This window comes from Manis javanica, chromosome 12 (genome assembly GCF_040802235.1).
Source record: "Manis javanica isolate MJ-LG chromosome 12, MJ_LKY, whole genome shotgun sequence".
In the NCBI taxonomy this organism is placed as follows: Eukaryota; Metazoa; Chordata; class Mammalia; order Pholidota; family Manidae; genus Manis; species Manis javanica.
This window is the reverse complement of record NC_133167.1, coordinates 61624527-61650141: the sequence shown is the minus strand read 5'-3', so window position 1 is coordinate 61650141 and position 25615 is coordinate 61624527. Positions and strand designations below refer to the sequence as shown.

Below are 25615 nucleotides of genomic sequence, written 5' to 3'. Positions count from 1 at the left end.
ATCAAGGAATATCAAAATTCAGTAAGGCAAAAAAAGATTAGCAATGAAATAGTCATGTAGTGCCTCATGTAGCCTAGGTAATCTTAGGAAGAAAAATCTTTATTATATGGCTTGCTGTGTGTACCTCATATGAGATGGGGTCTGTTTGCTAGAGTTCAGGATGGTTGAGATGCAAGATGAGGGTGGGGAGCTGTGACGTCTTGATCTGGCATTAAGTACTTGCTGTTAAAGTCCAGTTGGTGCTAGAGTGCCGGTTCTGGGGCTTCTGGTTCTCGTGGCCCACTGAAGCAGCTTTTTGGAAGTGAGTACTAGCTGCATTAGGCTTAGGGTCTGAGACCTAAATCTGTACATTGTCACCAATAAAGTTCCTTATACTTTTGTATACTTTTTAAATTATACTTTTGATGTTATCCCATTAACATATCTTATGTATGTTTCCAGCTCTGTGTTCATCCTCCTAAGTCTGTTGTGAGGATTAAATGAGTTAAAATACATACTCCTGTGTTAGGTAGCACCCTTCTTATTACTGGCAGTTCTATAGTAGCCCTATACAGTAGGGTGGTGACATGCCCATATTCCCTATGGCGAAACTTAGACTCTGAAAGATTAAGTGACTTGCCCAAAGGCGTGCAGCTACGTGAGTGGCAGAGCCAGGTTTGGAGCCAGGTCTGTGTGGCCTCAGGGCCCCCACTGTACTGCACAGCATCTCCGTGCCCTGGTCAAAGTGTTCTTAAAACAGTTCCATTAAAGGGTAGAGTGGGCATTAAAGGAAATGGTAAAGTATGTTTGAAGCTTGAATTCTGCTACGGTAATTGTTACTCAGGGAAACGAATGGTATGGGATCAGCCAGACCCCTGTGTGGAGTCCTAAACGGCCTAAACTACACTGGTTTTGTCTTCCTACAGGTGCACTTCTTAAAGGAGGGGTGTGGAGAGGACAGTGTGTGCAACAGCAACCTTAAACTAGAATACAAATTCTGTACCCGAGAAGGAAATCAAGACAAATTTTCTTACTTACCAGTGTAAGAATCGCTCTGTAGTACCAGCAAGAAGGTCTGGCTTTGCAGTGACTTTTTGTTAAGAAAGGGTTACTGAAAATGTATTGAGGACTTTGGTTTTGTTTTTTGCTTTCTTATAGTCAAAAAGGTGTGCCAGAACTAGTTCTAAAAGATCAGAAGGACATTGCTTTAGAAATAACAGTGACAAACAGCCCTTCTGATCCGAGGAATCCCACGGAAGATGGTGATGACGCTCATGAAGCCAAGCTTCTTGCAACTTTTCCAAACACTTTGACTTACTCTGCATACAGAGAGCTGAGGGCTTTCCCTGTACGTATTTTTAGAGACCAGCTGGGTGGAGAAAACCAACACTGTGTGGCAAATGAATGTATTGTGACCTAATGTGTTTTTCTGTTACAGGAGAAACAGTTGAGTTGTGTGGCCAACCAAAACGGCTCACAAGCCGACTGTGAGCTTGGAAATCCTTTTAAAAGAAATTCCAATGTAGGTGATGTCTTCACATACTGTGCTTTACTGTTTAAATACCATTACATTATAGATATGCTTGGCCTGTGTTGACAGCTATTTCTATTTTTTAGGTTACTTTTTATTTGATTTTAAGTACAACGAAGGTCACCTTTGACACCACAGATCTGGATATTAATCTGAAGTTGGAAACGTAAGGGTTATTTCAACCTTTCCATTCAGTTATTTCATGAAAACACAGCCAGTCAATGAATTGGCCTCAATCTAATTCATAAAGCAAGTTTAATTGTAATGAGAAAACTGACTGTTAAAATAAAACCCTATTGTTTCCTTTTTCATCTTAAGAACAAGCAATCAAGATAATTTGGCCTCAATTACAGCTACAGCAAAAGTGGTTATTGAACTGCTTTTATCGGTCTCCGGGTAAGTGTTGTGTTTAGCATAACAAATCAGTGTTTGAAAGAATCATTTACAATCCTCACTAAAACTGGTGTTTTTTAATTTAACAGAGTTGCTAAGCCTTCTCAGGTGTATTTTGGAGGTACAGTTGTTGGTGAGAAAGCTATGAAATCTGAAGATGAAGTGGGAAGTTTAATAGAGTATGAGTTCAGGGTAAGTGGAGCAGTTGGTCCTTTTATTATATATACTGGAAGCTAACATATGCTATATAAAGTCTTGAATATATAATTTTAATAAAAGAAGTAATAATAATTAATAATAAATAAGCATGATAAATGCTCAGTTAAAAGTGAATTTACCAGTTTTTAAACAACCTACTGGCTTATAGTAAAACTTCCGTCCTCTGGGATGGAGAACAGCTGTCTTTCAATAGAGGATTTTGTTTAGAATCCTGTTCAGTTTGGTCTTTTTTTTAAATTAGAGTTTTAATGTACATGTGGTGTAGAGACAAGAAAATACTTGAGTTTTTTTCCCCCAGAGTTTGTCTATAAAACAAAAACCTCAATGTATGTTTGACTTTAGAATGTGTTATGACTTATTTCTCCCTCGATCAGAAGGTCATCTTACTGCTTACGGTAGTAAGAATTAAGGTTCACTTGCCTCTCGCAAGCCTGGCTGTGTGAGGGCGAGTGTGGCTGTGGCATATGACAGTCAGGAAGACCTATGTGGTGTTCACTGGGACTCTCAGTCCCGCTGAATGAACGTAAACGCATGGTATAGAGTTGGCTCATAACTCACACGTGGGTTTGCGTAACCACATTCCTGAAAGCATAGCGACCATCGTTGGAGAGAAAGTCTGAAGTGGCAAGAAGGCGCCTACCCCTCCCTCCATCCAGTAGGATGGAGCTCCCCTCTGTGTTTTTAGCATGACAGACACAGCAGTGACAGGTAGTGGTGGCAGTCACAGCACCTGGCAGGCATGGCTGGCGAAGTCGGGGGTTTCCAGAGCAGCCCTGCACACGAAGACACTCACATGTCTTCTGATTCTGCTCCAGGAGGTTGCTCCATCTCTAGCGTGGCCGTGGAGATTCCTGGCTGCCAGAATGGTTTTCCTCAGAGGCACTGCTCTTCGAAGCTTCCGCTGGGTAGTAGAGGACGGAGGCAGCTTCGTTTTCGCGGCAGGTGGGGTTTCCTGGAGGCAGGTCACTGTGCAGCACAGGCCTTGCCAAGCAGGATGGTGTCAGAGCAGTTCGTATGTGTGGCTTTTCCCAGGGCATGTGGAGGGCATGGCACATCTGCATTGCCGATTCTCTTGCACCCAGCAGTTGTTCCTGGACTGAATGAGCAATCATTTCTCTTTGACCTTTTTTTTCCCTTTGTTTTTGACAGAAATCATTAGGTACAAATCTGTTTTGAATACCCTGTCTGTAGTCCATTTTTGGAGCCTGTACTTTTAATTGTGAGATTATGCCAGATACTTTGTTTTTTTTCCCTTGGCAGTGGGAGTTGCTACCTTTTACATTAAGAGAATTACACTGAGATAATATGTATTTTTTTCTAACAGGTAATTAACTTAGGTAGACCTCTTAAAAATATCGGCACAGCATCTTTGAATATCCAGTGGCCAAAAGAAATTAGCAATGGCAAATGGTTGCTTTATTTGGTGAAAGTAGAATCCAAAGGATTGGAAAAGACAGCTTGTGAGCCACAAAGTGAAATAAACAGCCTGACCCTAAAGGTATGTTGGTGGGTTCATCTCATGTCTCCATGGATGTAAATAAGAAAAGCTGACTTTTGAGGGGGAAAGCAGTGCCTTACTCAGGAAACTGACTTCCCAGCACACTGGCTTTCCTTTGGCATCACAAAAACTTGCCTTCTGTAGTTGCGTAACCGAGTCAGGATGAGGATTTCTGCCGATCATTGACCATTAAGGCACATCAGTCAGAGTCCTTCAGTGTTTGCTGAAGCCATGGCCTTTTCTGGAGTTCTTTGTCCCAGGATGACACACAAGGAGGACCGGGATGTGCTGCTGGGGTAGGCCAGCCAATGTGAATTCCTGGTGGAACAAACCCATTATAAAAGATATTGATACCTTGAAAGCTTTTCATTCTTATTTTTTGAAATAGTAAATATTTATTGAGCATTTGCAGTGTCTTAGGCATTGTGCTAAGCACTGCTTGCATTTTCTCATTTCATTCTCTTGATAGTCCTCTGAGATATTTTTCTCTTCCCCACCATTTCATAGATGAGGAAATTGAGATCCAGAGAGATTAACTTTCTTAGACTCACTCAGCAGTTAAGAGACAGAGTCTGTGTTCAAGCTCAGCTCTGCCTGCTTCAAAGCCTGTGCTCTAAATCCTTCTCTGTACTGCTCCACACCTGTGTGACTGGCTCATCAGTCATGCTCCAATTTGATAAAGATTTGCTGTCATGGCGTGTCTTTTTCTTTTATTTAAAATTCTAAGGTGACTGGGCATACCCAGTGTTCATAGTTGGTGGCTTCTAGAATGATCCTCTGTTCATCAACTTTAAAAAAACAAATGGTCCACTACTCCTTATTTTAAGGAAAATGCAGTTTTGAAACATCTTACATGGCCTAGTTTTCAGAATACTCCCTCGAGTAAGTCATATGCAAGCTCTTTTTGCTTCTTTCCCTGGTCTTTAGTGTCACTTATTTATTCAAGATGTACTGACTTGGGGCCATGTGTTAGGTCCTGAGCCAGGTGCCAGGGATGTGGGAAAGACACTAGAACCTTGGTCTCAGGACGCTCACGGTTTGGTGGGGAGACAGAAAAACAAAGAAAGCCTCTTTCTCTTTTCCTGAGTTTTAAGGTCAAAGTGTAAATAAATGATCTTAATAAACTTGCAGTAAGGTTGGTAATGACACTGCAGATTTTACACTTAAATTAGGTCTGCTCCCTTGGTGATGGGAAAGGGGAGATGTTAATTGTCCCTTGTGTAAATTTGGTGTTACTGGGGAGGGTGTGCCTGAGAGGCTTGTACAGTAGTGTCAAAGAATCGCATTACATGAAACTACTTTGGATATAATTCTTTTTAGGAGTTTCACAGCTCAAGAAAGAAGCGGGAAATTGCTGAAAAACAGATAGATGATAGCAGAAAATTTTCCTTATTTTCTGAAAGAAAATACCAGACCCTTGTAAGTATTTTTCAAGAGTTGTGAATATTTTGAGAGGATGGGAGGAAGGTCCCCCTCAGACTATTGCACTTACTTCCGCCTCCTCTTTCTCCAGAACTGCAGCGTGAACGTGAACTGTGTGAACATCAGCTGCCCACTGCGAGGGCTGGACAGCAAGGCCTCCGTGCTTTTGCGCTCAAGGCTATGGAATGGCACGTTTCTAGAGGTGTGGCCCTGCCCTGAGCCTGTCCCCTAGAAGTCACTTGCCACCTTCTAGGACATTTCTTACTTCTCTAATACATTCAACAACTTTGTCTCCAAACAGGAATATTCCAAAATGAACTACTTGGACATCCTTGTGCGGGCTTCCATTGATGTAACTGCTGCCACTGAGAATATCAAGCTGCCAAATGCAGGCACCCAGGTGAGAGGTTGCCGGGTCTTCATTCAGTTCAGAGCAAATCACTCTTCCCTCTGCCCCAGGGCCTGCAGACAGGCTACTTGGCATTCATTTCCCTCACAGCACTGTTACCCCCTTGAAGGGAAATTAGATAGTGGCTTATGGTGCTGCCACCCCAAGCTGTGTTTTAATCAAAGCATTAAAAAAGAAGTGAATCTAGGCTTACCTAGTTGTGCAGTGCACATGGTAATTTGAGAGCTATTGGCTCCATGAAAGAATGCATGTACCTCCCAACTGTATGGGCACTCCATGTCTTACACTCTCCCTGATGCTGTAGCGTCTGTTGGAATTCAGATGTAGTGCCCCCAAGGATGGTATCTTTGCTGCAATATTAGGTAGCTCATGGCATGTGTGGCCAGCTGCAATTATTAGAAAAGATCTCTTCGTATACGAATCCAGAATTCAGTCTTACAAACTCAATCCCTGGTTATGCCTGTGAGAACAAGTCCAAAATATGTACCATGTCTTGGCCATGTAGCAGTCTTTGACATAATGGAAGTAAACTGCCGTGCTTCCTTGGACATGTCTTTCCTGTTTTCTGCAGAGCTAAACATCCAGGTCTTCAGTTATCTGCCATGCCAAGAGAGCAAAGCTGAACTGGTTCCAGCCTCTCACCTTACTGGGCCACCCCTGTCCAGGCATGACTCCCAGGGGGGGACAGAGAGCTAAGATGTGATCTGCCTAGTTCAGCTCACCCAGAGGCCATTGCCTAACAGTGTCTCAGCCCCACATTGTTGTCAGTCCAGCCTAAAATTTGTTTTTTAAATGTTTGCTGAGAATTGTGTTTGCATTTTTAGAAGTTACTATTTTTGTGTTTGTGTCCTGCTGAAACTTGGGAGTGTTTCATCACAGTTTGTTGTCAAGATATCCTTGAGCAATTTTTAAAAATCTTAATTCATGCCATTAAGTGTATCCTCACATGTTATGTGATTTGCTTTTGGTTGTTTCTGTTTACAGTTATTCTGAGTCTTCATCATTTGCCTTCTCTTTAACTTTTTATCCTTACAATAATAGGCTTTATCTTTTTTCAAAACTGAGAAATGTGCCTTCTATGTCATCAAGGTAATAAAAAAAATATTGAACAGGCCTAGGAATGAAAGCTTGTGGTGGTAGTGAGGAGTGCCTTGTTGGGGGTCTGGAACCTAGGGGTCTCATATCAAGCTCATGAGGTAAAACTAAAATGACTGCATGTCACAGATCAGAACGTTTTGCAAAAGAAACTGAGTGGAGATGAAAGACTGTGAATTATAGTTGCTGTGTTGAAATTGATCTGCTGATCTGATCTGCTTATGGAAATATTCTGGTTTTAGTTGTTTAGTTAGCTGAAATTCAGTGAGTCTCCTCGGTCACTCTGAAACCTAATGACCCTTAACTGTTACAGTTTATCATCTGAACCAGAATAAATTTGGGGCAAATGCTAAACTGGTGGGATGCTGAGACAAGTGGTGTAAACCAGGACTGTCCCAGGCTCACCAGGACATATGGTCACCCTGGCCTTATATCATTTCTGCATGTTACTCCAGCCCACCTTTCTACTATCAATAGGGCTTCATAAAGTAGGAGCCTATTAACTTCTAACTAAACCACAACCTCCCTGAGACTCCTTTCTGTACCTCTCCCACTGAAGACAGCTGCTATGGCTTTCAGTAACTATGTCAGCAGCCTTGAGAATCACTGAGTTTTTAGAGCTGGAAAGGGAATAAACACTTTAGAGGGAAGGGACTAATATTAACAAAGCATTGATAAGTGTACAGTTTACTAGCCATTTTACCTATGTGCTCTCATTTCAACCTGAGAAAAATGTCAAGGTAGACACTTTTTTTTTTTCACAAAAAAGGAAGCTATGGAGAGGGATGTCATTTGGGGTCCTGAATTGAAACCTGTGGCAGTCTGATTTCAGGGCTCCTGTTCTTTGACTGTATAATACTTGCTCTCCATTAAGTCCCCAAATCTTAAATTCAGATGAGCAAACTGAGTCCAAGGAAGTTCCTCCCTCTCAGGGCCACAGGGCCACGCAGACAAAAGACCAGGCCTTGTTTTCTGGAAGATGACGGAACAAGCGCCCTGGCATCCAGTCTGGTGACTGGGCCACAAACGACAGTGAGGTTCTCTTGGGCATTTCTTAGGACTTGGAGAACTCATGCCTGCTAAGTGGGAATTGGAATCTTTGCTGTGATTCTACTTGATCTAGTAACTGGTAGGTTTGTGAATGGATTGCTGGTGTCATATCTTAAGAAGCCATTTCTTTTGAAAACTGAAATATTTTTCTCTAGTCTTCTGATAGCTCTTTAGGTAACAGTGATTTCTGAGATACAGTAGCTGTCATCTACACATTTCTTTAGTGTTTTAAGGTACAGTTCTTCTGGGCCTACAGATTTGTACTGAATTCAAGTGTCAGGGGACCTTTTTTATTCCCTCACTTATTGTTGTTTTCAGTCTCACCTTTATGTTGGTTCATTTTTCTTTGCAGATAGAGGCAAAGGAGGTTGAGTAGTTCAGTTTTGTCTTTTGGTCTTAATATTGAAGCTGCTGCTTTTTATTCTAATTCTAACTTAAAAAAGAAGAACCCCTTCTTGTTTCCTTATAACTCAGTTTAAGGAGCTTTGTGTTCATCTCTTAATAAAACACCATGAAGATATTAGTGTAACAAAGTCAGAGAAGTTCACCTAACTGAACCAATAACATGGTTATGTTTTAGCATCAATTAAATTCAGTCTGTCCAGTTAAAAAGCACTTATTAAGGGCACACTGTGTACCTTCCATGCACAAATGCTAGAGAAGCAAAGTTGAATAAGATACAGAATCAGTTATTGAGAATTTCATGGCTAGATGATAGTGAAACGAAGAGAGAATTGTTGACTTAAGCCAAGGAAGGAGGGGATCATTTATTGCTTGTATTTATATACCCCCACTTCATTCCTAAGGAAATAGGAAGAGACTACCTAAGCATCCTGGCTGCCAAAGATAAAAGAAAATATAGTAGATAAAAGCAGGCACATTATTCATTCTTCAGGGGAATAAGGAGTTTCTTGTTTGTTTGATTTTGGTTCTAAATTCAGAGAACTTGAAATGTGGATCCTTTTATAAGATGGATTTTTGGTATGAGGAACAGTAAGGGGATAGTCTAATAGAGTTCTATAAAAGATCTGAAAATGCCTTCATCAGATCTCTTATACTGATGCTCTGATGAGAGTGGAGGGTATTATGTTACAGAATGATATGGGGAAATGATTTTGGCAGTGGACAAGCTAATGTGGTCTTAGCCCTGTTCACTGGTGGTGGAATTTAATGCATTAGGTGCACATAAGCCCTTTTCCCTCTTATGGGCACATGATGGATGAGGTTCACATGGACAGGTCATTCCTCTGGAAATGCCTGATTTTAATGAAACAAGCAAAAAAATGTTTTTGGAGTAATTTCTGCTCACCTTAACCTGTAACACCTGTAGTGACAAGACGGACAGGGCTTCCCAGAGCTCTGGAAACTGAAGCACACAGTTGGTCTCCCCTTACCCAGTTCTAAGGCCAGCTTCCCACTTACTCCGAATTCCAGCTAGAGAATGACTGTCCTACAGAAACAAACAATGAAATCTTGCTGACTGGCCTCCCTGGGCCTGTCTGTACTGCATGTGACCTTGCACATACACTGGTTTGCAGAGCCCCTCTGCCCTTAAATGTGTGGCCCAACCCGCACTTCAGTCCTCCAAGTTTGATGCCCAGTGGGTTTTACAATTTCTTAAAGGCTCCAAGATTGGGTTTGAATGGTAGCCACACCTGGCTTACAGCTGTCAGCTGGGTTCCCACCCACACCCTCCATCCCATCGTACCCCATTACATTGATCAGGTGTTTTGCTTAGCAGCAGCCATTCTGGGAAGTCATTTCCCCCTCCTGTCAGCCATTTAAAAGGCTCTGATACACAGTGTGATTATAAGGCTGATTCCCCCTGCCACAGACCAGTCTCCATGATCAACTTCCAAATTTATTAAGAACTTACTCTTAAAGATCAGGATGGCCCTTCCAGGCTGTCGCCTTTCCCCCAAGAACCATCAAGTGCCATGCCTGGGCTAGCAAATTTAAATGACACAGCCTGGGCTCATTGAAATAATCTCTTGGTTTTGCTTTAGAGTAGTCAAGCTTGCCAGTCACATCAACTCCATTATTTCTTCCCTGGTCTCTCACCATTCTCTTTTCCCTGCTTCATGGGTACTCCTGTGCTGTGACTAGTAATCTCAAGAAAGGGTTGTTTTAGTTCCCAGCTGGGACACTTGGCCAGGGGACTGGCTGTGAGAGTACGTGAGCCATGGGGCTCCTCTGGGGCTGGGAACCTTGGGGGAAAGAAACCTCAGAGAGCATAACAGGAAGCAGAGTAGCTGCCAGAGGTGTTTGTGCCTGCCTGTTACAGTCACTACAACAGGATGAAGATTCTAAATGTGAATTCGTTCCTATTTAAGTGGTTGAAGAACAGCAGTTCTCTTTATGTATATTCTGTAAGTCTTGAGATGCTGTTTTCTAGTGTAAGTAGAAAGGGAAGTATTTTAACGAGATTTTTAAAAAGAATTATGGAAGTATTGAAGCACAGTGTAGACATAGCAGCATTTTTAGGTAGCATTGAGTTCACTAATGTAGACTACTTGACTACAAACACTTCTCAGAAGTTAAATGCTCTCTTTAAGTTTTGCTTATCCATCACTTTACATTCTCATAATTCAGAAATATCAGAAACTTCAAACTGGTAGATCTCTAATCAGTGTAGCTTACAAAATTATATTAGTAGAAATCACCAGGTCTCTTACATGCTTTGAAAAGTCTCCTGGCATCACAGAAATCCACTTGAATTCTAAGCCTGTATAACCAACTTTTTGTGCATAGTCATAAGCAACTTTTTAGATTTCATTTCTATTTAATTGGTATTTGCCAACTATCAAATGTTTAGAGCTTAAGCTTCTCATCAGCTGCTGCCTAAAACCCTAAGCTGTTTCTGAAAAAAAAACCAGGGTCTAATTTGTCTGCATACATTGTTGTAGAAGATGGTACTAAGCCATTTCAAGAAATTATATTGTTTATGAGGGTCCTTATTTGATATCCTAAGGAAAATTTAAAATTATATCAGTAACACAGCTCTATCCCTACTTGTAGATTTCACAATATCTTTAAGCTCTGAGTGAGGAATGTAGGCCAATTGTGCATAAACTAGCCCTTTTATTTCCACTGCTGAAAACTAAGTAAGAGATGTTGGTGAAACAGAAATGAAAGCAATTTTGGCCATATATTGGTAATTGTTGAAACTCTGACAAGTAAATGATAGTTCATTATTCTCTACTTTTGTTTATTCCAAAATATTTAAAAAGATAGCAAAGAAATAACCATTCTGTGAAAACACAATCCAGGGGGAGGAGCCAAGATGGAGGCATGACTAGGGCAGTGGAAATCTCCCAAAACCATATATATTTTTGAAAATACAACAAATACAACTATTCATAAAAGAGAGACCAGTGGACACAGTACAACAGCCAGGCTACATCTACATCTGCAATAACTCAGCACCTCACAAAGGGGGTAAGACACAAGCTGCGACCCGGCGGGACCTGAGCGCTCCCCCAACCCCAGCTCCCCAGCGGGAGGAGGAGTCAGAGTGGGGAGGGAGTGGGAGCCTAGGACTGCTAAACACCCAGCCCTAGTCACCCACACTGGGAATGCAGACACACACTGCATGGTGTGCTGGATATTAGAGAAATGGAAAAGTAAAATGTGCAAGTGGGTCCCCACAGCCGGTTCCCCTGGGACAAAAGAAAAGCGAGTGCTTTTTGAAAGTCTTAAAGGGACAGGGGCCTCACGGCTGGACGGAAGTGTCCCAGGACACTAAGCCCAGCAGCTGGGAATTCTGAGGAACTTCGGGCACCCCAGTCCCCTGGGTGGCGATGTACCCCTGAAGCCCCTCATGGCTATAGGCAGCCTAGCAGTTGTTCCCCCGGCCGGTGTGGCTCCGACACAGCGACCGAGCAACCAGAGAGCGGCTGCATGCACCCACGGTGGTAGAACAGCCAGACAGCAGCCGTGCGTGCCCGCAGTGGCCAAGGAGGCGAAGAGTGGAGTGCGCGCCCGCACGGCGGAACAGCCGGAGAGCAACCACACATGCCTGTGGCGGTGGAACAGCCAGAGAGTGGCCACGGCCACAGCACTGCCCAGAATCTCCTCCCGGTGTGAAGCCATCCAGGCCAGACCCAGAGGCCGCCGCCGGCACACAGCTGCCTGGCGCAGAGGAAACCAGGGCAAGGTTCAAAGGGGTGCCGTTATCACAGGAGAGCACACACGGCATGCTGGCCACTTCCTGCAGGGCTCTGGGCTACCCTGACAGCGACCTCACCCACAGCAGCTTAGGGGATTAACCTGGAGGCTGCTCCAGGTGGCCGGGTAACCAACACAGACAGCGGAGAAGGGCAAGGTGACCAACAAGCAGGAAGGGACTTTGTTCTCCCAGCTGACACACATGCTACCTGCCTACAGCCACTGCTATTGCCATGAAAAGGCAGAAGAATTTGGTCCAGTTCAGAATTACTCAGACAACTCGGAGAGAGGGTCTGGGGAGATAGATTTAACCAATCTTCCTGAAAATTCAAAATAAAGGTCATAACCATGCTGATGGACCTGCAGAGAAATATGCAAAAGCTAAAGGATCAAGTTGGGAGAGAGAATACAGAAATTAAACAATCTCTGGAAGGATTTAAGAGCAGACTGGACCAGGTGCAAGAGGCCATTAATGGAATAGAAATCGGAGAACAGGAACACAGAGAAGCGGACGCAGAGAGAGATAAAAGGATCTCCAGGAATGAAACAATATTAAGAGAACTGTGTGATCAATCCAAATGGAACAATATTCGCATTATAGGAGTTCCAGAAGAGGAAGAGAGAGAAAAAGGGATAGAAAGTGTTTTTGAAGAAATAATTGCTGAAAACTTCCCCAAACTGGGGGAGGAAATAGTCTCTCAGACCATGGAAGCCCACAGAACTCCAAACACAAGGGACCCAAGGAGGACAACACCAAGACATATAATAATTAAAATGGCAAAGATCAAAGACAAGGACAGAGTATTAAAGGCAGCCAGAGAGAGAAAAAAGGTCACCTACAAAGGAAAACCCATCAGGCTACTATCAGACTTCTCAACAGAAACCTTACAGGCCAGAAGAGAATGGCATGATATATTTACTGCAATGAAACAGAAGGGCCTTGAACCAAGGGTACTGTATCTAGCATGATTATCATTCAAATATGAAGGAGAGATTAAACAATTTCCAGACAAGCAAAAGTTGAGGGAATTTGCCTCCCACAAACCACCTCTACAGGGTATTTTAAAGGGACTGCTCTAGATGGAAGCACTCCTAAGGCTAAATAGATGTCACCAGAGAAAATAAAATCACAGCAAATAAAGCAGACCAACCAAATACTAACTAAAGGCAAAAAATAAAATCAACAACTTACAAAAGCAGTCAAAGGAAACAAAAATGAGTACAGAACAAAACTCCTAACATATAAAGAATGGAAAAGGAGGAATAAGAAGGGAGAGAAATAATCATCAGGCTGTGTTCATAATAGCTTAATAAGAGAGCTAAGTTAGATGGTTAGATAGTAAAGAAGCTACCCTTGAACCTTTGGTGAACACGAATCTAAAGCCTGCAATGACAATAAGTACATATCTTTCAAAAATCACCATAAGTGTAAATGGACTGAATGCACCAATCAAAAGACACAGTAACAGAATGGATAAAAAAGCAAGACCCATTTACATGCGGCTTACAAGAGACACACCTCAAAACCAAAGACATATACAGACTAAAAGTCAAGGGATGGAAAAAGATATTTCATGCAAACAACAGGGAGAAGAGAGCAGGTGTTGCAGTACTAGTATCAGACAAAATAGACATCAAAACAAAGAAAGTAATAAGAGATAAAGAAGGGCATTACATAATGATAAAGGGCTCAGTCCAACAAGAGGATATAACCATTATAAATATATATGCACCCAATACAGAGGCACCAACCTATGTGAAACAAATACTAACAGATTTAAAGGAAGAAATAGACTGCAATGCATTCATTCGAGGAGACTTCAAAACACCACTCACTCCAAAGGACAGATCCACTGAACAGAAAATAAGTAAGGACACAGAGGCACTGAACAACACACTAGAACAGATGGACCTAATAGACATCTACAGAACTCTACACCCAGAAGCAGCAGAATACACATTCTTCTCAAGTGCACATGGAACATTTTCCAGAATAGACCACATACTAGGCCACAAAAAGTGCCTCAGTATATTCAAAAAGATTGAAATTCTACCAACCAACTTGTCAGACCACAAAGGCATAAAACTAGAAATAAATTGTACAAAGAAAACACAAAGGCTCACAAACACATGGAGGCTTAACAACATGCTCCTAAATAATCAATGGACTAATGACCAAATTAAAACAGATCAAGCAATATATGGAGACAAATGAGAACAGCACAAAGCCCCAACTTATGTGGGATGCAGCAAAAGCAGTTTTAAGAGGAAAGTATATAGCAATCTAGGCATATTTAAAGAAGGAAGAACAATCCCAAAAGAAAGGTCTAAAGTCACAATTATTGAAACTGGAAAAAAACAAATGAGGTCCAAAGTCAGCAGAAGGAGGGATATAATAAAGATCAGAGAAGAAATAAATGAAATTGAGAAGAATAAAACAATAGAAAAAATCAGTGAAACCAAGAGCTGGTTCTTTGAAAAAATAAACAAAATAGATAAGCCCCTAGCCAGATTTATTAAGAGAAAAAGAGAATCTACACACATCAACAGAATCAGAAACAAGAAAGGAAAAATCATGACGGACCCCACAGAAATACAAAAAATTATTAGAGAATACTATGAAAATCTATATGCTAACAAGCTGGAAAACCTAGAAGAAATGGACAACTTAGAAAAATACAACCTTCCAAGACTGACCAAGGAAGAAACAAAATCTAAACACACCAATTACCAGCAAAGATATTGAATCAGTAATCAAAAAACCACCCAAGAACAAAAGCCCTGGTCCAGATGGATTCACCACTGAATTTTATCAGACATATAGAGAAGACATAATACTCATTCTCCTTAAAGTTTTCCAAAAAATAGAAGAAGAGGGAATACTTCCAAACTCATTCTGTGAAGCCAGCATCACTCTAATACCAACCAGGCAAAGACCCCACAAAAAAAGAAAATCACAGACAATATCCCTGATGAACATAGATGCAAAAATACTCAACAAAATACTAGCAAACTGAATTAAAATATACATCAAGAAGATCATACGCCATGATCAAGTGGGATTCATCTCAGGGATGCAAGGATGGTACAACATTAGAAAATCCATCAACATCATCCACATCAACAAAAAGGACAAAAACCACATGATCTCCATAGATGCTGAAAAAGCATTCGACAAAATTCAACATCCATTCATGACAAAAACTCAACAAAATGGGTATAGAGGGCAAGTACGTCAACATAGTAAAGGCCATATATGACAAACCCACAGCCAACATCATACCTAACAGCAAGAAGCTGAAAGCTTTTCCTCTAAGATCAGGAACAAGACAGGGATGCCCACTCTCCCACTGTTATTCAACATAGTAATGGAGGTCCTAGCCACGGCAATCAGACAAAACAAAGGAATAAAAGGAATCCAGATTGGTAAAGAAGTCAAACTGTCACTATTTGCAGATGACATGATATTGTACATAATAAACCCTAAGGACTCCACTCCCAAACTACTAGAACTAAAATCTGAATTCAGCAAAGTTGCAGGATACAAAATTAATACACAGAAATCTGTGGCTTTCCTATACACTAACAATGAACTAGCAGAAAGAGAAATCAGGAAAACAATTCCATTTGCAATTGCATCAAAAAGAATAAAATACCTCGGAATAAACCTAACCAAGGAAGTGAAAAACCTATATCCTGAAAACTACAAGACACTCTCAAGAGAAATTAAAGAGGACACTAACAAATGGAAACTCATCCTATGCTCTTGGCTAGGAAGAATTAATATTGTCAAAATGACCATCCTGCCTAAAGCAATCTACAGATTCAATGCAATTCCTATCAAAATACCAACAGTATTCTTCAACGAACTGGAACAAATAGTTTTAAAATTCATGTGAAACCACAAAAGACCCCGAATAGCCAAAGCAATCCTGAGAAGGAAGAATAAAGCAAGGGGGATCTCGCTACCCAACTTCAAGCTCTACTAAAAAGCCACAGTAATCAAGACAATTTGGTGCTGGCACTAGAACAGACCCACAGGCCAGAGGAACAATAGAGAGTCCAGATATTAACCCAAACATATATGGTCAATTAATGTATGATAAAGGAGCCATGAACATACAATGGGGAAATGACAGCCTCTTCAACAGCTGATGTTGGCAGAACTGCACAACTACATGTAAGAGAATGAAACTGGATCATTGTCTTAACACCATACACAAAAGTAAATTTGAAATGGATCAAACACCTGAATGTAAGTCATGAAACCATAAAACTCTTAGAAAAAAAACATAGGCAAAAATCTCCTGGACATAAACATGAGTGACTTCTTCATGAACATATCTCCCCGGGCAAGGGAAACAAAAGCAAAAAGGAACAAGTGGGACTATATCAAACTGAAAAACTTCTGTACAGCAAAGGACACCACCAATAGAACAAAAAGGCATCCTACAGTATGGGAGAATATATTCATAAATGACAGATCCGATAAAGGGTTGACATCCAAAATATATAAAGAGCTCATGTACCTCAAGAAACAAAAAGCAAATAATCCAATCAAAAAATGGTCAGAGGGAGCTGAACAGACAGTTCTCCAAAGAAGAAATTCAGATGGCCAACAGGCACATGAAAAGATTCTCCACATCACTAGTCATCAGAGAAATGCAAATTAAAACCACAATGAGATATCACCTCCCACCAGTAAGGATCGCTACCATCCAAAAGACAAACAACAACAAATTTTGGCGAGGATGTGGAGAAAGGGGAACCCTCCTACACTGCTGGTGGGAATGTAAATTAGTTCAGCCATTGTGGAAAGCAGTATGGAGGTTCCTCAAAAAAATCAAAATAGGAATATCTTTGACCCAGGAATTCCACTCCTAGGAATTTACCCTAAGAATGGAGCAGCCCAGTTTGAAAAAGACATATGCACCCCTATGTATAACGCAGTACTATTCGCAATAGCAAAGAAATGGAAGCAACCTAAGGGTCCATCAGTAGATGAATGGATAAAGATGTGGTACATATACACAATGGAATATTATTCAGCCATAAGAAGAAAATAAATCCTACCATTTGTAACAACATGGATGAAGCTAGAGGGTATTATGCTCAGTGAAATAAGGCAGGTGGAGAAAGACAAGTATCAAATGATATCACTCATCTGTGGAGTATAAGAACAAAGAAAAAATGGAAGGAACAAACAGAAGACTCACAGAACCCAAGAATGGACTAACAGTTACCAAAGGGAAAGGGACTGGGGAGGATGGATGGGAATAGAGGGATTAGGGGGGTGGGGGAAAATAAAGGGGGTGTTATGATTAGCATGTATAATGTGGGGGGGTACAGGGAGGGCTGTGCAAGAGAGAAGATAAGTAGTGATTCTACAACATCTTACTAGGTGGATGGACAGTGACTGTAATGGGGTATGTGGGGGAAACTTAGTGTTGCGGGGAGTCTAGTAAACATAATGTTCCTCATATAATTGTAGATTAATGATACCAAAAAATAAAAACATAAAAAAAAAATAAAAATGAGCTGAACAACAACAACAAAAAAACACAATTCAGTCTTTTCCAGTTCCAGGTAAAGATCTCTAAGAAATTCCTCCTGGAGCAATATTCCATTATTAAAGGAAAGATCTTGCATCAAAAAGGCCTCTCCTCTGTCCACAGGCTTCATTGTCCAAAATGTGTCTAGAAGCAAAATTAGAACTATAAATTCTTTGTATCGATTCTTATACCAGTTTATAACAATGTTGCTTTCTTTACACCCCTTAGGTTCGTGTGACTGTGTTTCCTTCAAAGACTGTAGCTCAGTATTCAGGAGTACCTTGGTGGGTCATCCTAGTGGCTATTCTTGCTGGGATTTTGATGCTTGCACTATTAGTATTTTTACTATGGAAGGTAAGTCATATCTGACATTTGAGTCTCATGATATAAACCTTATTTTATGTTTTAAAGTGTGAATTAACACTGATAGTATTACCTTTTGTTTTTTCATTGCTTTTCCCCAACATGTTAAACTTTTCCAACATACAGCAAACTTCACAATTGTACAGTTGAATACCTGTATATCATCTACCTAATGTTATTTGTTCATTATAAGGAGTTTCTTAAATATATCCATTTTGTTTTTCACATATAACTCAGTGTGTTTGGCAAATAACAATTCTAAAAATTTTACAACTTTAGCATTTTCTTCATCTAAGCCAAATTTTTGGGCATCATATTAATCTGAATCTACATCCCTATTTCAGCTTCTGTGAAGAAATGTTCATTGGGGATTGTTACAGTTGCAGCTGGAGTAGGAGTAGAACAGCATGAAATTAGTGACTCCACCTCAGGGATGGTCATCATAACTTATCAAATGTGATGAAGATTTGGGCTCAGTGTGATGTACTTCATTAAAATTTGGTCTTACAAATACAATTTAACTTCCTACTCTTAAAAAGTCTACATTACAAAAAAGTGCATATGACACAGATGCATACTTTTTTGCCAAAGTTTATGACTTTTAGATTGTGGATTCTCAGGGAGTAATGGGGGTTCACAATCCCTTATCAACAATTCCAAACTGCAAAAAACTCTGAAAACTAAAAGTCTATAATAACTTATTTGGCAGCAAAAAAACTTCACATCTTAAGAGAGGCTATAATCTTTATCCTTTATTATTTAGTATCACTGAGGAAATATCAATATTTTGATTACAGTGGCATTGTGTAGGCAGTGTATTACTTTTCTAAAATGTCAAAAATGGACTTCCAAACATGTCTGTTCCAGGATTTTGGATGAAGTATTTTTATGAACCTCAACCAACAATCTGTACAATCAAACCATTCTTATTTTCTTGGATCTGCAAGTATAATGGACAAGGTTTAGGCTATTCTCACTTTCAAATATTGGGCATTGCTTTTTTGCTTTATTTTTTCAAGTAACCTCCTTTTGACAGTGAGATAATTTTCTGGTATCCTCCAAATGTGTGACTGAAACTTGGTATCTGCTCGTGGCAAGATTCCTTCATGCAGGGGATATAAGCCAGTCCTGACTACTAAAGGCAGTAGGTTTCTCTGGTTAAGCACAGCCAGCCAATATAGAAGATGCTCTGAAAACTACTTTGGTATCAAAAACTGAATTTGAGGATGGCCTTGCTTTTTGTAAGAGGTCACCAGAACTACTCAGAGCAGGTATTATGGGCAGTCTTTAATGAGAGTGATACATAGCAGTGGGTTGAGAGTTAAGACATCCAAAGCTATGCCTGGGCAAATCATTTCACCTCCCTGGGGCACTGGTTTGTCTTAACTGTTTAATATGTGGGTTGGACTAGATGATCTCAATATTTTTTTTGAAGTTCTAAAGTATACATACAAGAGGAACTCTAATCAACTTCTATAGCCCACACATGAAAATCATTATTACTTTATACACTCCTTTCTGAAAAAAGAACTATTTGTTTTTATGTGTTAAAAATCATAGGATTTGAGGTCCAGAAAAGACTACACAGTTCATCCTTTTGAATTGGGTTTTGCACATCCGTGTAAGCACCAATATTAAGCTAGGTGGGCAAGGGCCAATATCCCCACTTTCACCAGAGCTGATTTTATCTGCTTTAAATAAAGCATTCTACATAGGATTTTGGGGGGAGGTAAAGTCCTATGTGCTGATCCAGTCACATTTATCTTCATGCCCATGGATATTAAGAATGTTGCCAAGTTGGAGGCAGGACTGGGACTCCTGGTTCCTGACTTATTCCTTTTCCCACTTTATTGACTCGCATGAGTTATTGAAAGTTGGCTGGGTGTGTTCACTGTTTTTTGTTTTATTTTTTCAAGTAACCTCCTTTTGACAGTCTGAGATAATCTTCATCGAATTGAGAGTCACAGTTATCAAGATAAATAGTTTAGATCAACACTGCCCAGTAAAATTTTCTGTGAAAATGGAAGTGTTCTGAAGCTGCACTAGTCAACATGGTAGTCACCAGTCCATGTAGCTACTGGTCACTTGGACTACAGCTAGTACAACTGAGGTGTTGACTCTTTAATTTAAATTTGAGTAACTATATGGACAAAGCAGATCTAGATTTTTATCTTTGTGAGGTGCCAGACTAGCTAGCAGAATTTTCTAGGAGGGCAGAGAATTATTCAACCAAGTTGTATTTCAAAGGGCAGTTCTGTGACCCTTATAAACTAAATAAAAGTAAATAAAGTTCTCCATTGTTGAATGAAGGAAATTACAGTAGAAAGCAGAATCATACTTTTACACTCCTTTAGAGTGACCTAACCTGAGGAGCATAGGTTCCTACCACTTAAGGGTTACAGAATTTGGTGGTTCAGAATTTGGGGAAGTGACAGCTTAAGACAAACCAGTGCCCCAGGAAGGTGAAATGATTCTTTCATGATGATATATTTGAATTTATACTGTGATTTACCCCACAAATCCAAAGTATGGCATTTGTTTCATAAAATCTACCATGAAAGGCAGAAAAATACAGTATTTTATTTGGATCTGTGCTAAACTTAAAGTACACTTTAACCTTTGTCTCAGTAAGCTGCAAAAGTCAACCTTTTGCCTGAAGTCCATATTCTCCTACAAGAAGAAACTACCCAAAGAGCTATAATCAGATGTGTATATATTCTCCCTTTTAGGATGATTTTTGGCTTCAGGATTTCTGTTACAAATAGAAAAATCAATTAGCTGATTAATGTCATCCATATAAATATCTGACCAGAGACACACGGTGCTAGAGCTGGGTGGGGTGATTGTCACAAAATAACATACTGCAGTGGCTGCTCACTTTTGGTTGATCCATAGTAACCTCTTTGTAAACAAGCTATAAAATAGAAAATAGGTTCAAATCTGAGATTTTAATTTGTTCGCTCTTATGCACAAAACTGTGAAACTGACTAAATACCTTGCTTCCTTGTAGTGTGGTTTCTTCAAGAGAAATAAGAAAGATCATTATGATGCCACATACCACAAGGCTGAGATCCATGCTCAGCCATCTGATAAAGAGAGGCTTACTTCTGATGCATAGTATTGAGCTACTTCTTTAATTGGTAATTGATCAATGTTTTTAATTGCTAGCTGTGGGACCTGCTGTGGTTGTGGTGGCTAACTTTAAGAGCAACAGCTTGCTATGTGTGTGTCCCATTAACAGATGTTTCCAAATGTCCACACTGGCTTGCCTTGCTTGGATTTATTTTATTTCATTTCAAGGCTCAGTTTTTTGAAAAATGCACAAAGAATCTTTCATTGCAGGTGAGTTATTTTGTTAGTTGTTAAACATCACCCACAGCGATGAAGAAAACTGCCATATATTTCCACACCAAAGGAGGCTTCAGACCTCCATAGTGTACCTGTTTGCCACATATTGTGAATCTATTATGTAGCATCCCAGTTGGAATTTCAAAGATGCCTTGAGAAGTCATTCCAGATTTCTTTTCCATTTGGAATTTCCCACAGCTAGAAGTTTGTGTTGACTGTCTAATTAACCTATTGCATGTTGGAAACACTGTTTCTTTTGATGAGAAGGCTTCCTCACTGTCATCTTTTTGATCTCCTTGCTATAAAGTGATGGTGGAAGGCTTGGAATGCTTTTGTTGCTCAGAAATTGTCTTATGCTACCTAAGCATGCAACTTCCTTTTCCTGCATATCTATTATAGGTCAAAGACCATTGCAACAAACTGACTATTGGCAGGTGGACATTATGGTCAATTTCAGAAGGTTCTTTACCAAAGTGACTTTCAGTATACAAAACTAAGATAAAAATGCTCTGGTCAGTTTTTATTTCGGTATGTTGTAATGGAGCTTGACCTTGTTTCATGTTCCCAGATTTTATTCAACCTTGGGTCTCAGTTGATTTTAAGCTCATGTTTTGCTTCTCTTATGTGTAAATCCATGGAAACAGGAATTGGCAATGAGTCCATTTTCCATTTCTGTGGGCATAAGAAGATAGAATTACTCCTATAATCCCTCACTGTGGTACTGCTATGATGAATCCCATTTCCTTTCCAGTTTTATATTTTACCTTTGATTTACTCCTTTGATTAAATGGGGGAAAAGCCATATTTTTTTAACAGATAAAGGAGTCTAGCAAGTAAAAATGGCCGTAGAACAAAATTTCTTGGTCCATTTTCCTATTAATTTAGTGATAACTATGCATATTTTATTTTGCCCCATGACATTTTTATACCATAATATCATTCAACATAAATGTCCTGTTCCTACTGTTATATAATACACATATTAATCATCCATTTCATATACCCTCTTCATCATTTTTTTAAAAATATGTACATTTTATCATTAAAAAAATCAATCTGATTAAGAAATTTCCAGATTATGTTCTCAGTAAAAACCTACTTTGGATCAGATTGAATAAAAATGAAATACACATTCATTAATATAGTAAATGTCTTTCCTTTTGCAAAACAAGAAATTAGGGGATGCTCTGAAATTCAGTATAGTGATCCTTTCCTAAGTTCTCTGCAGTACATGGTTGATTTTATTGCAGGACACAATTATATGATTTATTAATTTGGAAGCACAAGAGCAAATCCAGGTAGTTTAAATTACCTTCTAGCTAATGAGGGATAGGTACTGTAGCCTTGGAGGAGAGAATATTCTTAAACTGACCCATTTGAGCATGGCATATTCAAATAGTAATTTGTAAAATATTTATGACCGTATTTCCATTTTGTTAGTGGGAAAAGGGTATGCAGTATCTTTGGTTTATGGCCTTTAAAAAATTTCTTTAAAATGACATGCTAATAATCTGAAAATTAGACTTCACATATAAGTAATGATTATAAATCAAAATGGAAGCACTGTTTCATTAATTCAAATTGTTAGTAAAGAGGTAGCCTATCTACACTGTTATCAAATGTGAAAACAAGAAAAAAGACTTTTCTTTCAGTTTCACGGTGTTTCTATACATCCCCACTGGCTGTTATTTCTTTTTGACCTATTAGTTCCTTCTTAAAAGCACTACCATTTTCCTTTGTCCAAAGGTAGGCACAGCTGAACAGAAAGCTTAGACATTCTCCAGGGGTGCACTCACTTTTCTTGAGATTAATTTGTTTCTCTTTCCCCCTTCTTCAGTGTGGATTCTTTAAACGCTCCAGGTACGATGACAGTGTTCCCCGATACCATGCGGTAAGGATCCGGAAGGAAGAGCGCAAGATCAATGATGAAAAATATGATAACCTTGAAAAAAAACAGTGGATCACAAGGTGGAATGAAAATGAAAGCTACTCCTAGGCGGGTGGAGGGGCAGAAAAGCTTCGCAGTACCTATGCTGTTTTTTTTTCCCCCAACTCAAATTCAAATGGATTTAAAAGCCTGTTCAGTACCTGAATATTGAGTTCAGCCAGACTACATACAGTATGAACCTACAGTTTTAACTATGGATATCGTTATGTGGCCCGAGGTTCTGTTTTGCACAGCCAAATTTCAGACTGTTGGAATGGATTTTTTTCTTTAACTGCCTTAATTTAACTTCCCAGTTTGCCTTTGTCTTTGTCGTGGCTGACTCCCCTGTGCTGGGGAAGGGCTTGCCGCCTGCACCCAGTCACTGCGCTCCCAGAATGGCCGTCCCCACCCTCAGCACTGCCCTTGTGAACACTCTTTCTTCCCAGAGGACTGAAGACCTACCCATTAACTGTCCTGCGTCTCAAGACTCTGCCGTCAGGGTAACTGTGTCTCAATGTAAAGTGCTTTCTTAAATGTGCAATAGAAGGTAACATTGCCATCCCGCGATCTTCCTCCATTTCCTAGATGTGTGAATACTTGTTCACACCAGATACGTACAGGTTTCATTCCCCCTTCTCACCAAAACACACAGGTGCAAGAGACTTGAATGCTAGTTAAACTTATTTGTATATGGTATTTATTTTTTATAAATCATTTTGTTATTGACTAACAGGCCAAAGATTCTCCAGTTTACACTTTAGGTTGGATTAAACAGTCGAATTAGAATATGGAAGTCACTGGTTTGACCTAACCTATTTACTGCAAAAAAGAATATTCTTTATAAATATACACATAAGTTATTAAGACATCACCCTTCACGACAGTCCTCACCTCCTCCCTCCAACCCAAAAGGTTTAAAAAATAGGATTTATCCATAAGATGTTTAATTCTTACCAGACATCGGGTATTTTTTAGGTTAGAGCCCTGTGTGATTTCTGAATTTCATGCTGTAACAATCAGGAGCTCTTAGAAATAATGGTGTGTTTGTTGAACTTCAGTGCTGTTTAGTTGCTGCTGCAAATACTATATCTTTAGGACTTGAAGGAAATGGTGAGTGCCCATGGTGGACCTGAACCGATCTGGTATAAGACTACTGAGTCACATAGAACATCATGGCTTTTAAGTTTTTAAATGTTCCTGGAATCATTTAATCAGTGAGTTGATGTGCTGTTTTTTGTTCTGTTTCTCCCCCATCTGGGCCCCCGAAACCACTTTGGGACTGCTCCAACAAGTACTTTTAATTGTTTAATTGTAAAAATGAAGGTGGTGGGAAGGCAGACATTCTATACATTAAATAGACATTGAATAGATATGAGGGCTGAATTTTAATTATTGCATTTCCAAATATTAAGCTATATTAGGAGCAACAGCAAACGGGCTAATTTGGATATAGTATAAGCAGCGTCTCAGCCACAGCTGCATGTGCCGTTTTGCTTTGGAGGATTTTTCTTTTTTTTTCCAGAAATCTTACTGCCCTTAAGATACTTAGGACATTTAGTTGTAATTTGGTATGTTCATGCACAAAAATTTCTCCAAGATAGGTCATAACAGTGTTTAAAATCTCAGTTCTATAAGTAACTTGGAGCCTACTGCACTGGCTCTACAGGTTGCTAAGAAGCTGGTATTGTGAAAGTGCTTATAGACCTCTGTTATAAAAACAAATGTCCTGAAAAGTGGGGAGTGGATGGTTCAACAACAGAAATAAGAATGTAGTGATGTTTAAATTTAAACATGTCATCTCAAGTCAAATCACTGGTCTGTTTGCCTTTGATACATTTTTATACTAACTAGCATTGTAAAATTATTTCATGGTTAGAAAATACCTGTGGATATTTGTATGGAAGTGTGAAATAAATTTTTTTATGAAAGTGTTCATTGCTTAGTAATAGCATTACATATGTGAAACGAACTCTAAAATTATGAATAACCTGAGCTGTCTTTATTTCATCAAACCAAACAAGTTTTTGATGTTGTTATTCTTAGTGTCCCATATGATCTCAGATCAGCCAAAGGCGTTAGTGCCCAACTGAAATGTAAATGTGATCAGGTTTGTTTTCTTTTTGGCTCTACCATTTAGTTGACACTCAAATCTTAAAGATGGTTTACTCAAGATACTTACAAATTGAGAGAGATCTGTTCATGATGATTCATCTGCTTCAAAGGCTATGCCTGGGAAGGACAGGGTATTATACTTAGTAATGGTGCCAGGGCATGAAGCATAAAAGTTCTTATGGTTAAGTTGCTTTCTCCTTAGAACACATTTTGGATGTGAGAGCAGCCCAGCAGTGACGTGTCATTATATTGGTCTCCAAGACTGATTTCGTAGAATTGACTGATCAGAAAATACTTGCTTTACCTCAGGAATTTTAAATTTTTATGGAACTTCTCTAGCTGAATTATTACAATAAATGAAGATAAGGCATGTATGTAGTGTCCCCTGGACCGAATAAGTTTCCCATGTAAAGTGTATTGTTACCATCCAAAAACATGTATGACTGGTACTTTTTAATGACGTGACTGTGACTTTTTTTTAGCCACAGTCTCACCTCGTGGGTATATCCAGGTTAAGTCACTACAGCAATGTGTAATCACTATAACCCCT

At 39.7% G+C, this 25615-nt stretch overlaps 1 protein-coding gene and 1 long non-coding RNA gene across 4 annotated transcripts in view; one reads left to right on the top strand and one right to left on the bottom strand.

Moving 5' to 3' along the window:
* Positions 1 to 24886, top strand: part of ITGA6 (integrin subunit alpha 6) — an 83938-nt gene extending 59052 nt beyond the window's left edge. For 2 of the 3 annotated variants that reach the window (XM_073218697.1, XM_037012466.2), the window contains 12 exons: positions 906 to 1021; positions 1138 to 1327; positions 1418 to 1501; positions 1597 to 1676; positions 1829 to 1906; positions 1993 to 2095; positions 3447 to 3620; positions 4941 to 5039; positions 5134 to 5244; positions 5344 to 5442; positions 17544 to 17669; positions 22864 to 24886. In XM_073218697.1, the coding sequence (XP_073074798.1) occupies positions 906 to 1021; positions 1138 to 1327; positions 1418 to 1501; positions 1597 to 1676; positions 1829 to 1906; positions 1993 to 2095; positions 3447 to 3620; positions 4941 to 5039; positions 5134 to 5244; positions 5344 to 5442; positions 17544 to 17669; positions 22864 to 23022 (1419 nt within the window). In that variant the 3' untranslated portion in view covers positions 23023 to 24886. Of the gene's footprint in view, positions 1 to 905; positions 1022 to 1137; positions 1328 to 1417; positions 1502 to 1596; positions 1677 to 1828; positions 1907 to 1992; positions 2096 to 3446; positions 3621 to 4940; positions 5040 to 5133; positions 5245 to 5343; positions 5443 to 17543; positions 17670 to 20688; positions 20819 to 22863 lie in introns of all 3 variants that reach the window. The other variant, XM_037012467.2, reaches the window with a different exon arrangement.
* LOC118971354 (uncharacterized) overlaps positions 21532 to 25615 on the bottom strand; it is a 42366-nt gene continuing 38282 nt past the window's right edge. Inside the window, exons 2-4 of the long non-coding RNA XR_012123700.1 lie at positions 25133 to 25182; positions 22823 to 22968; positions 21532 to 21698 (exon numbers count right to left, since the gene is read on the bottom strand). This is a non-coding gene — a long non-coding RNA (uncharacterized lncRNA). The remainder of the gene's footprint in view (positions 21699 to 22822; positions 22969 to 25132; positions 25183 to 25615) is intronic.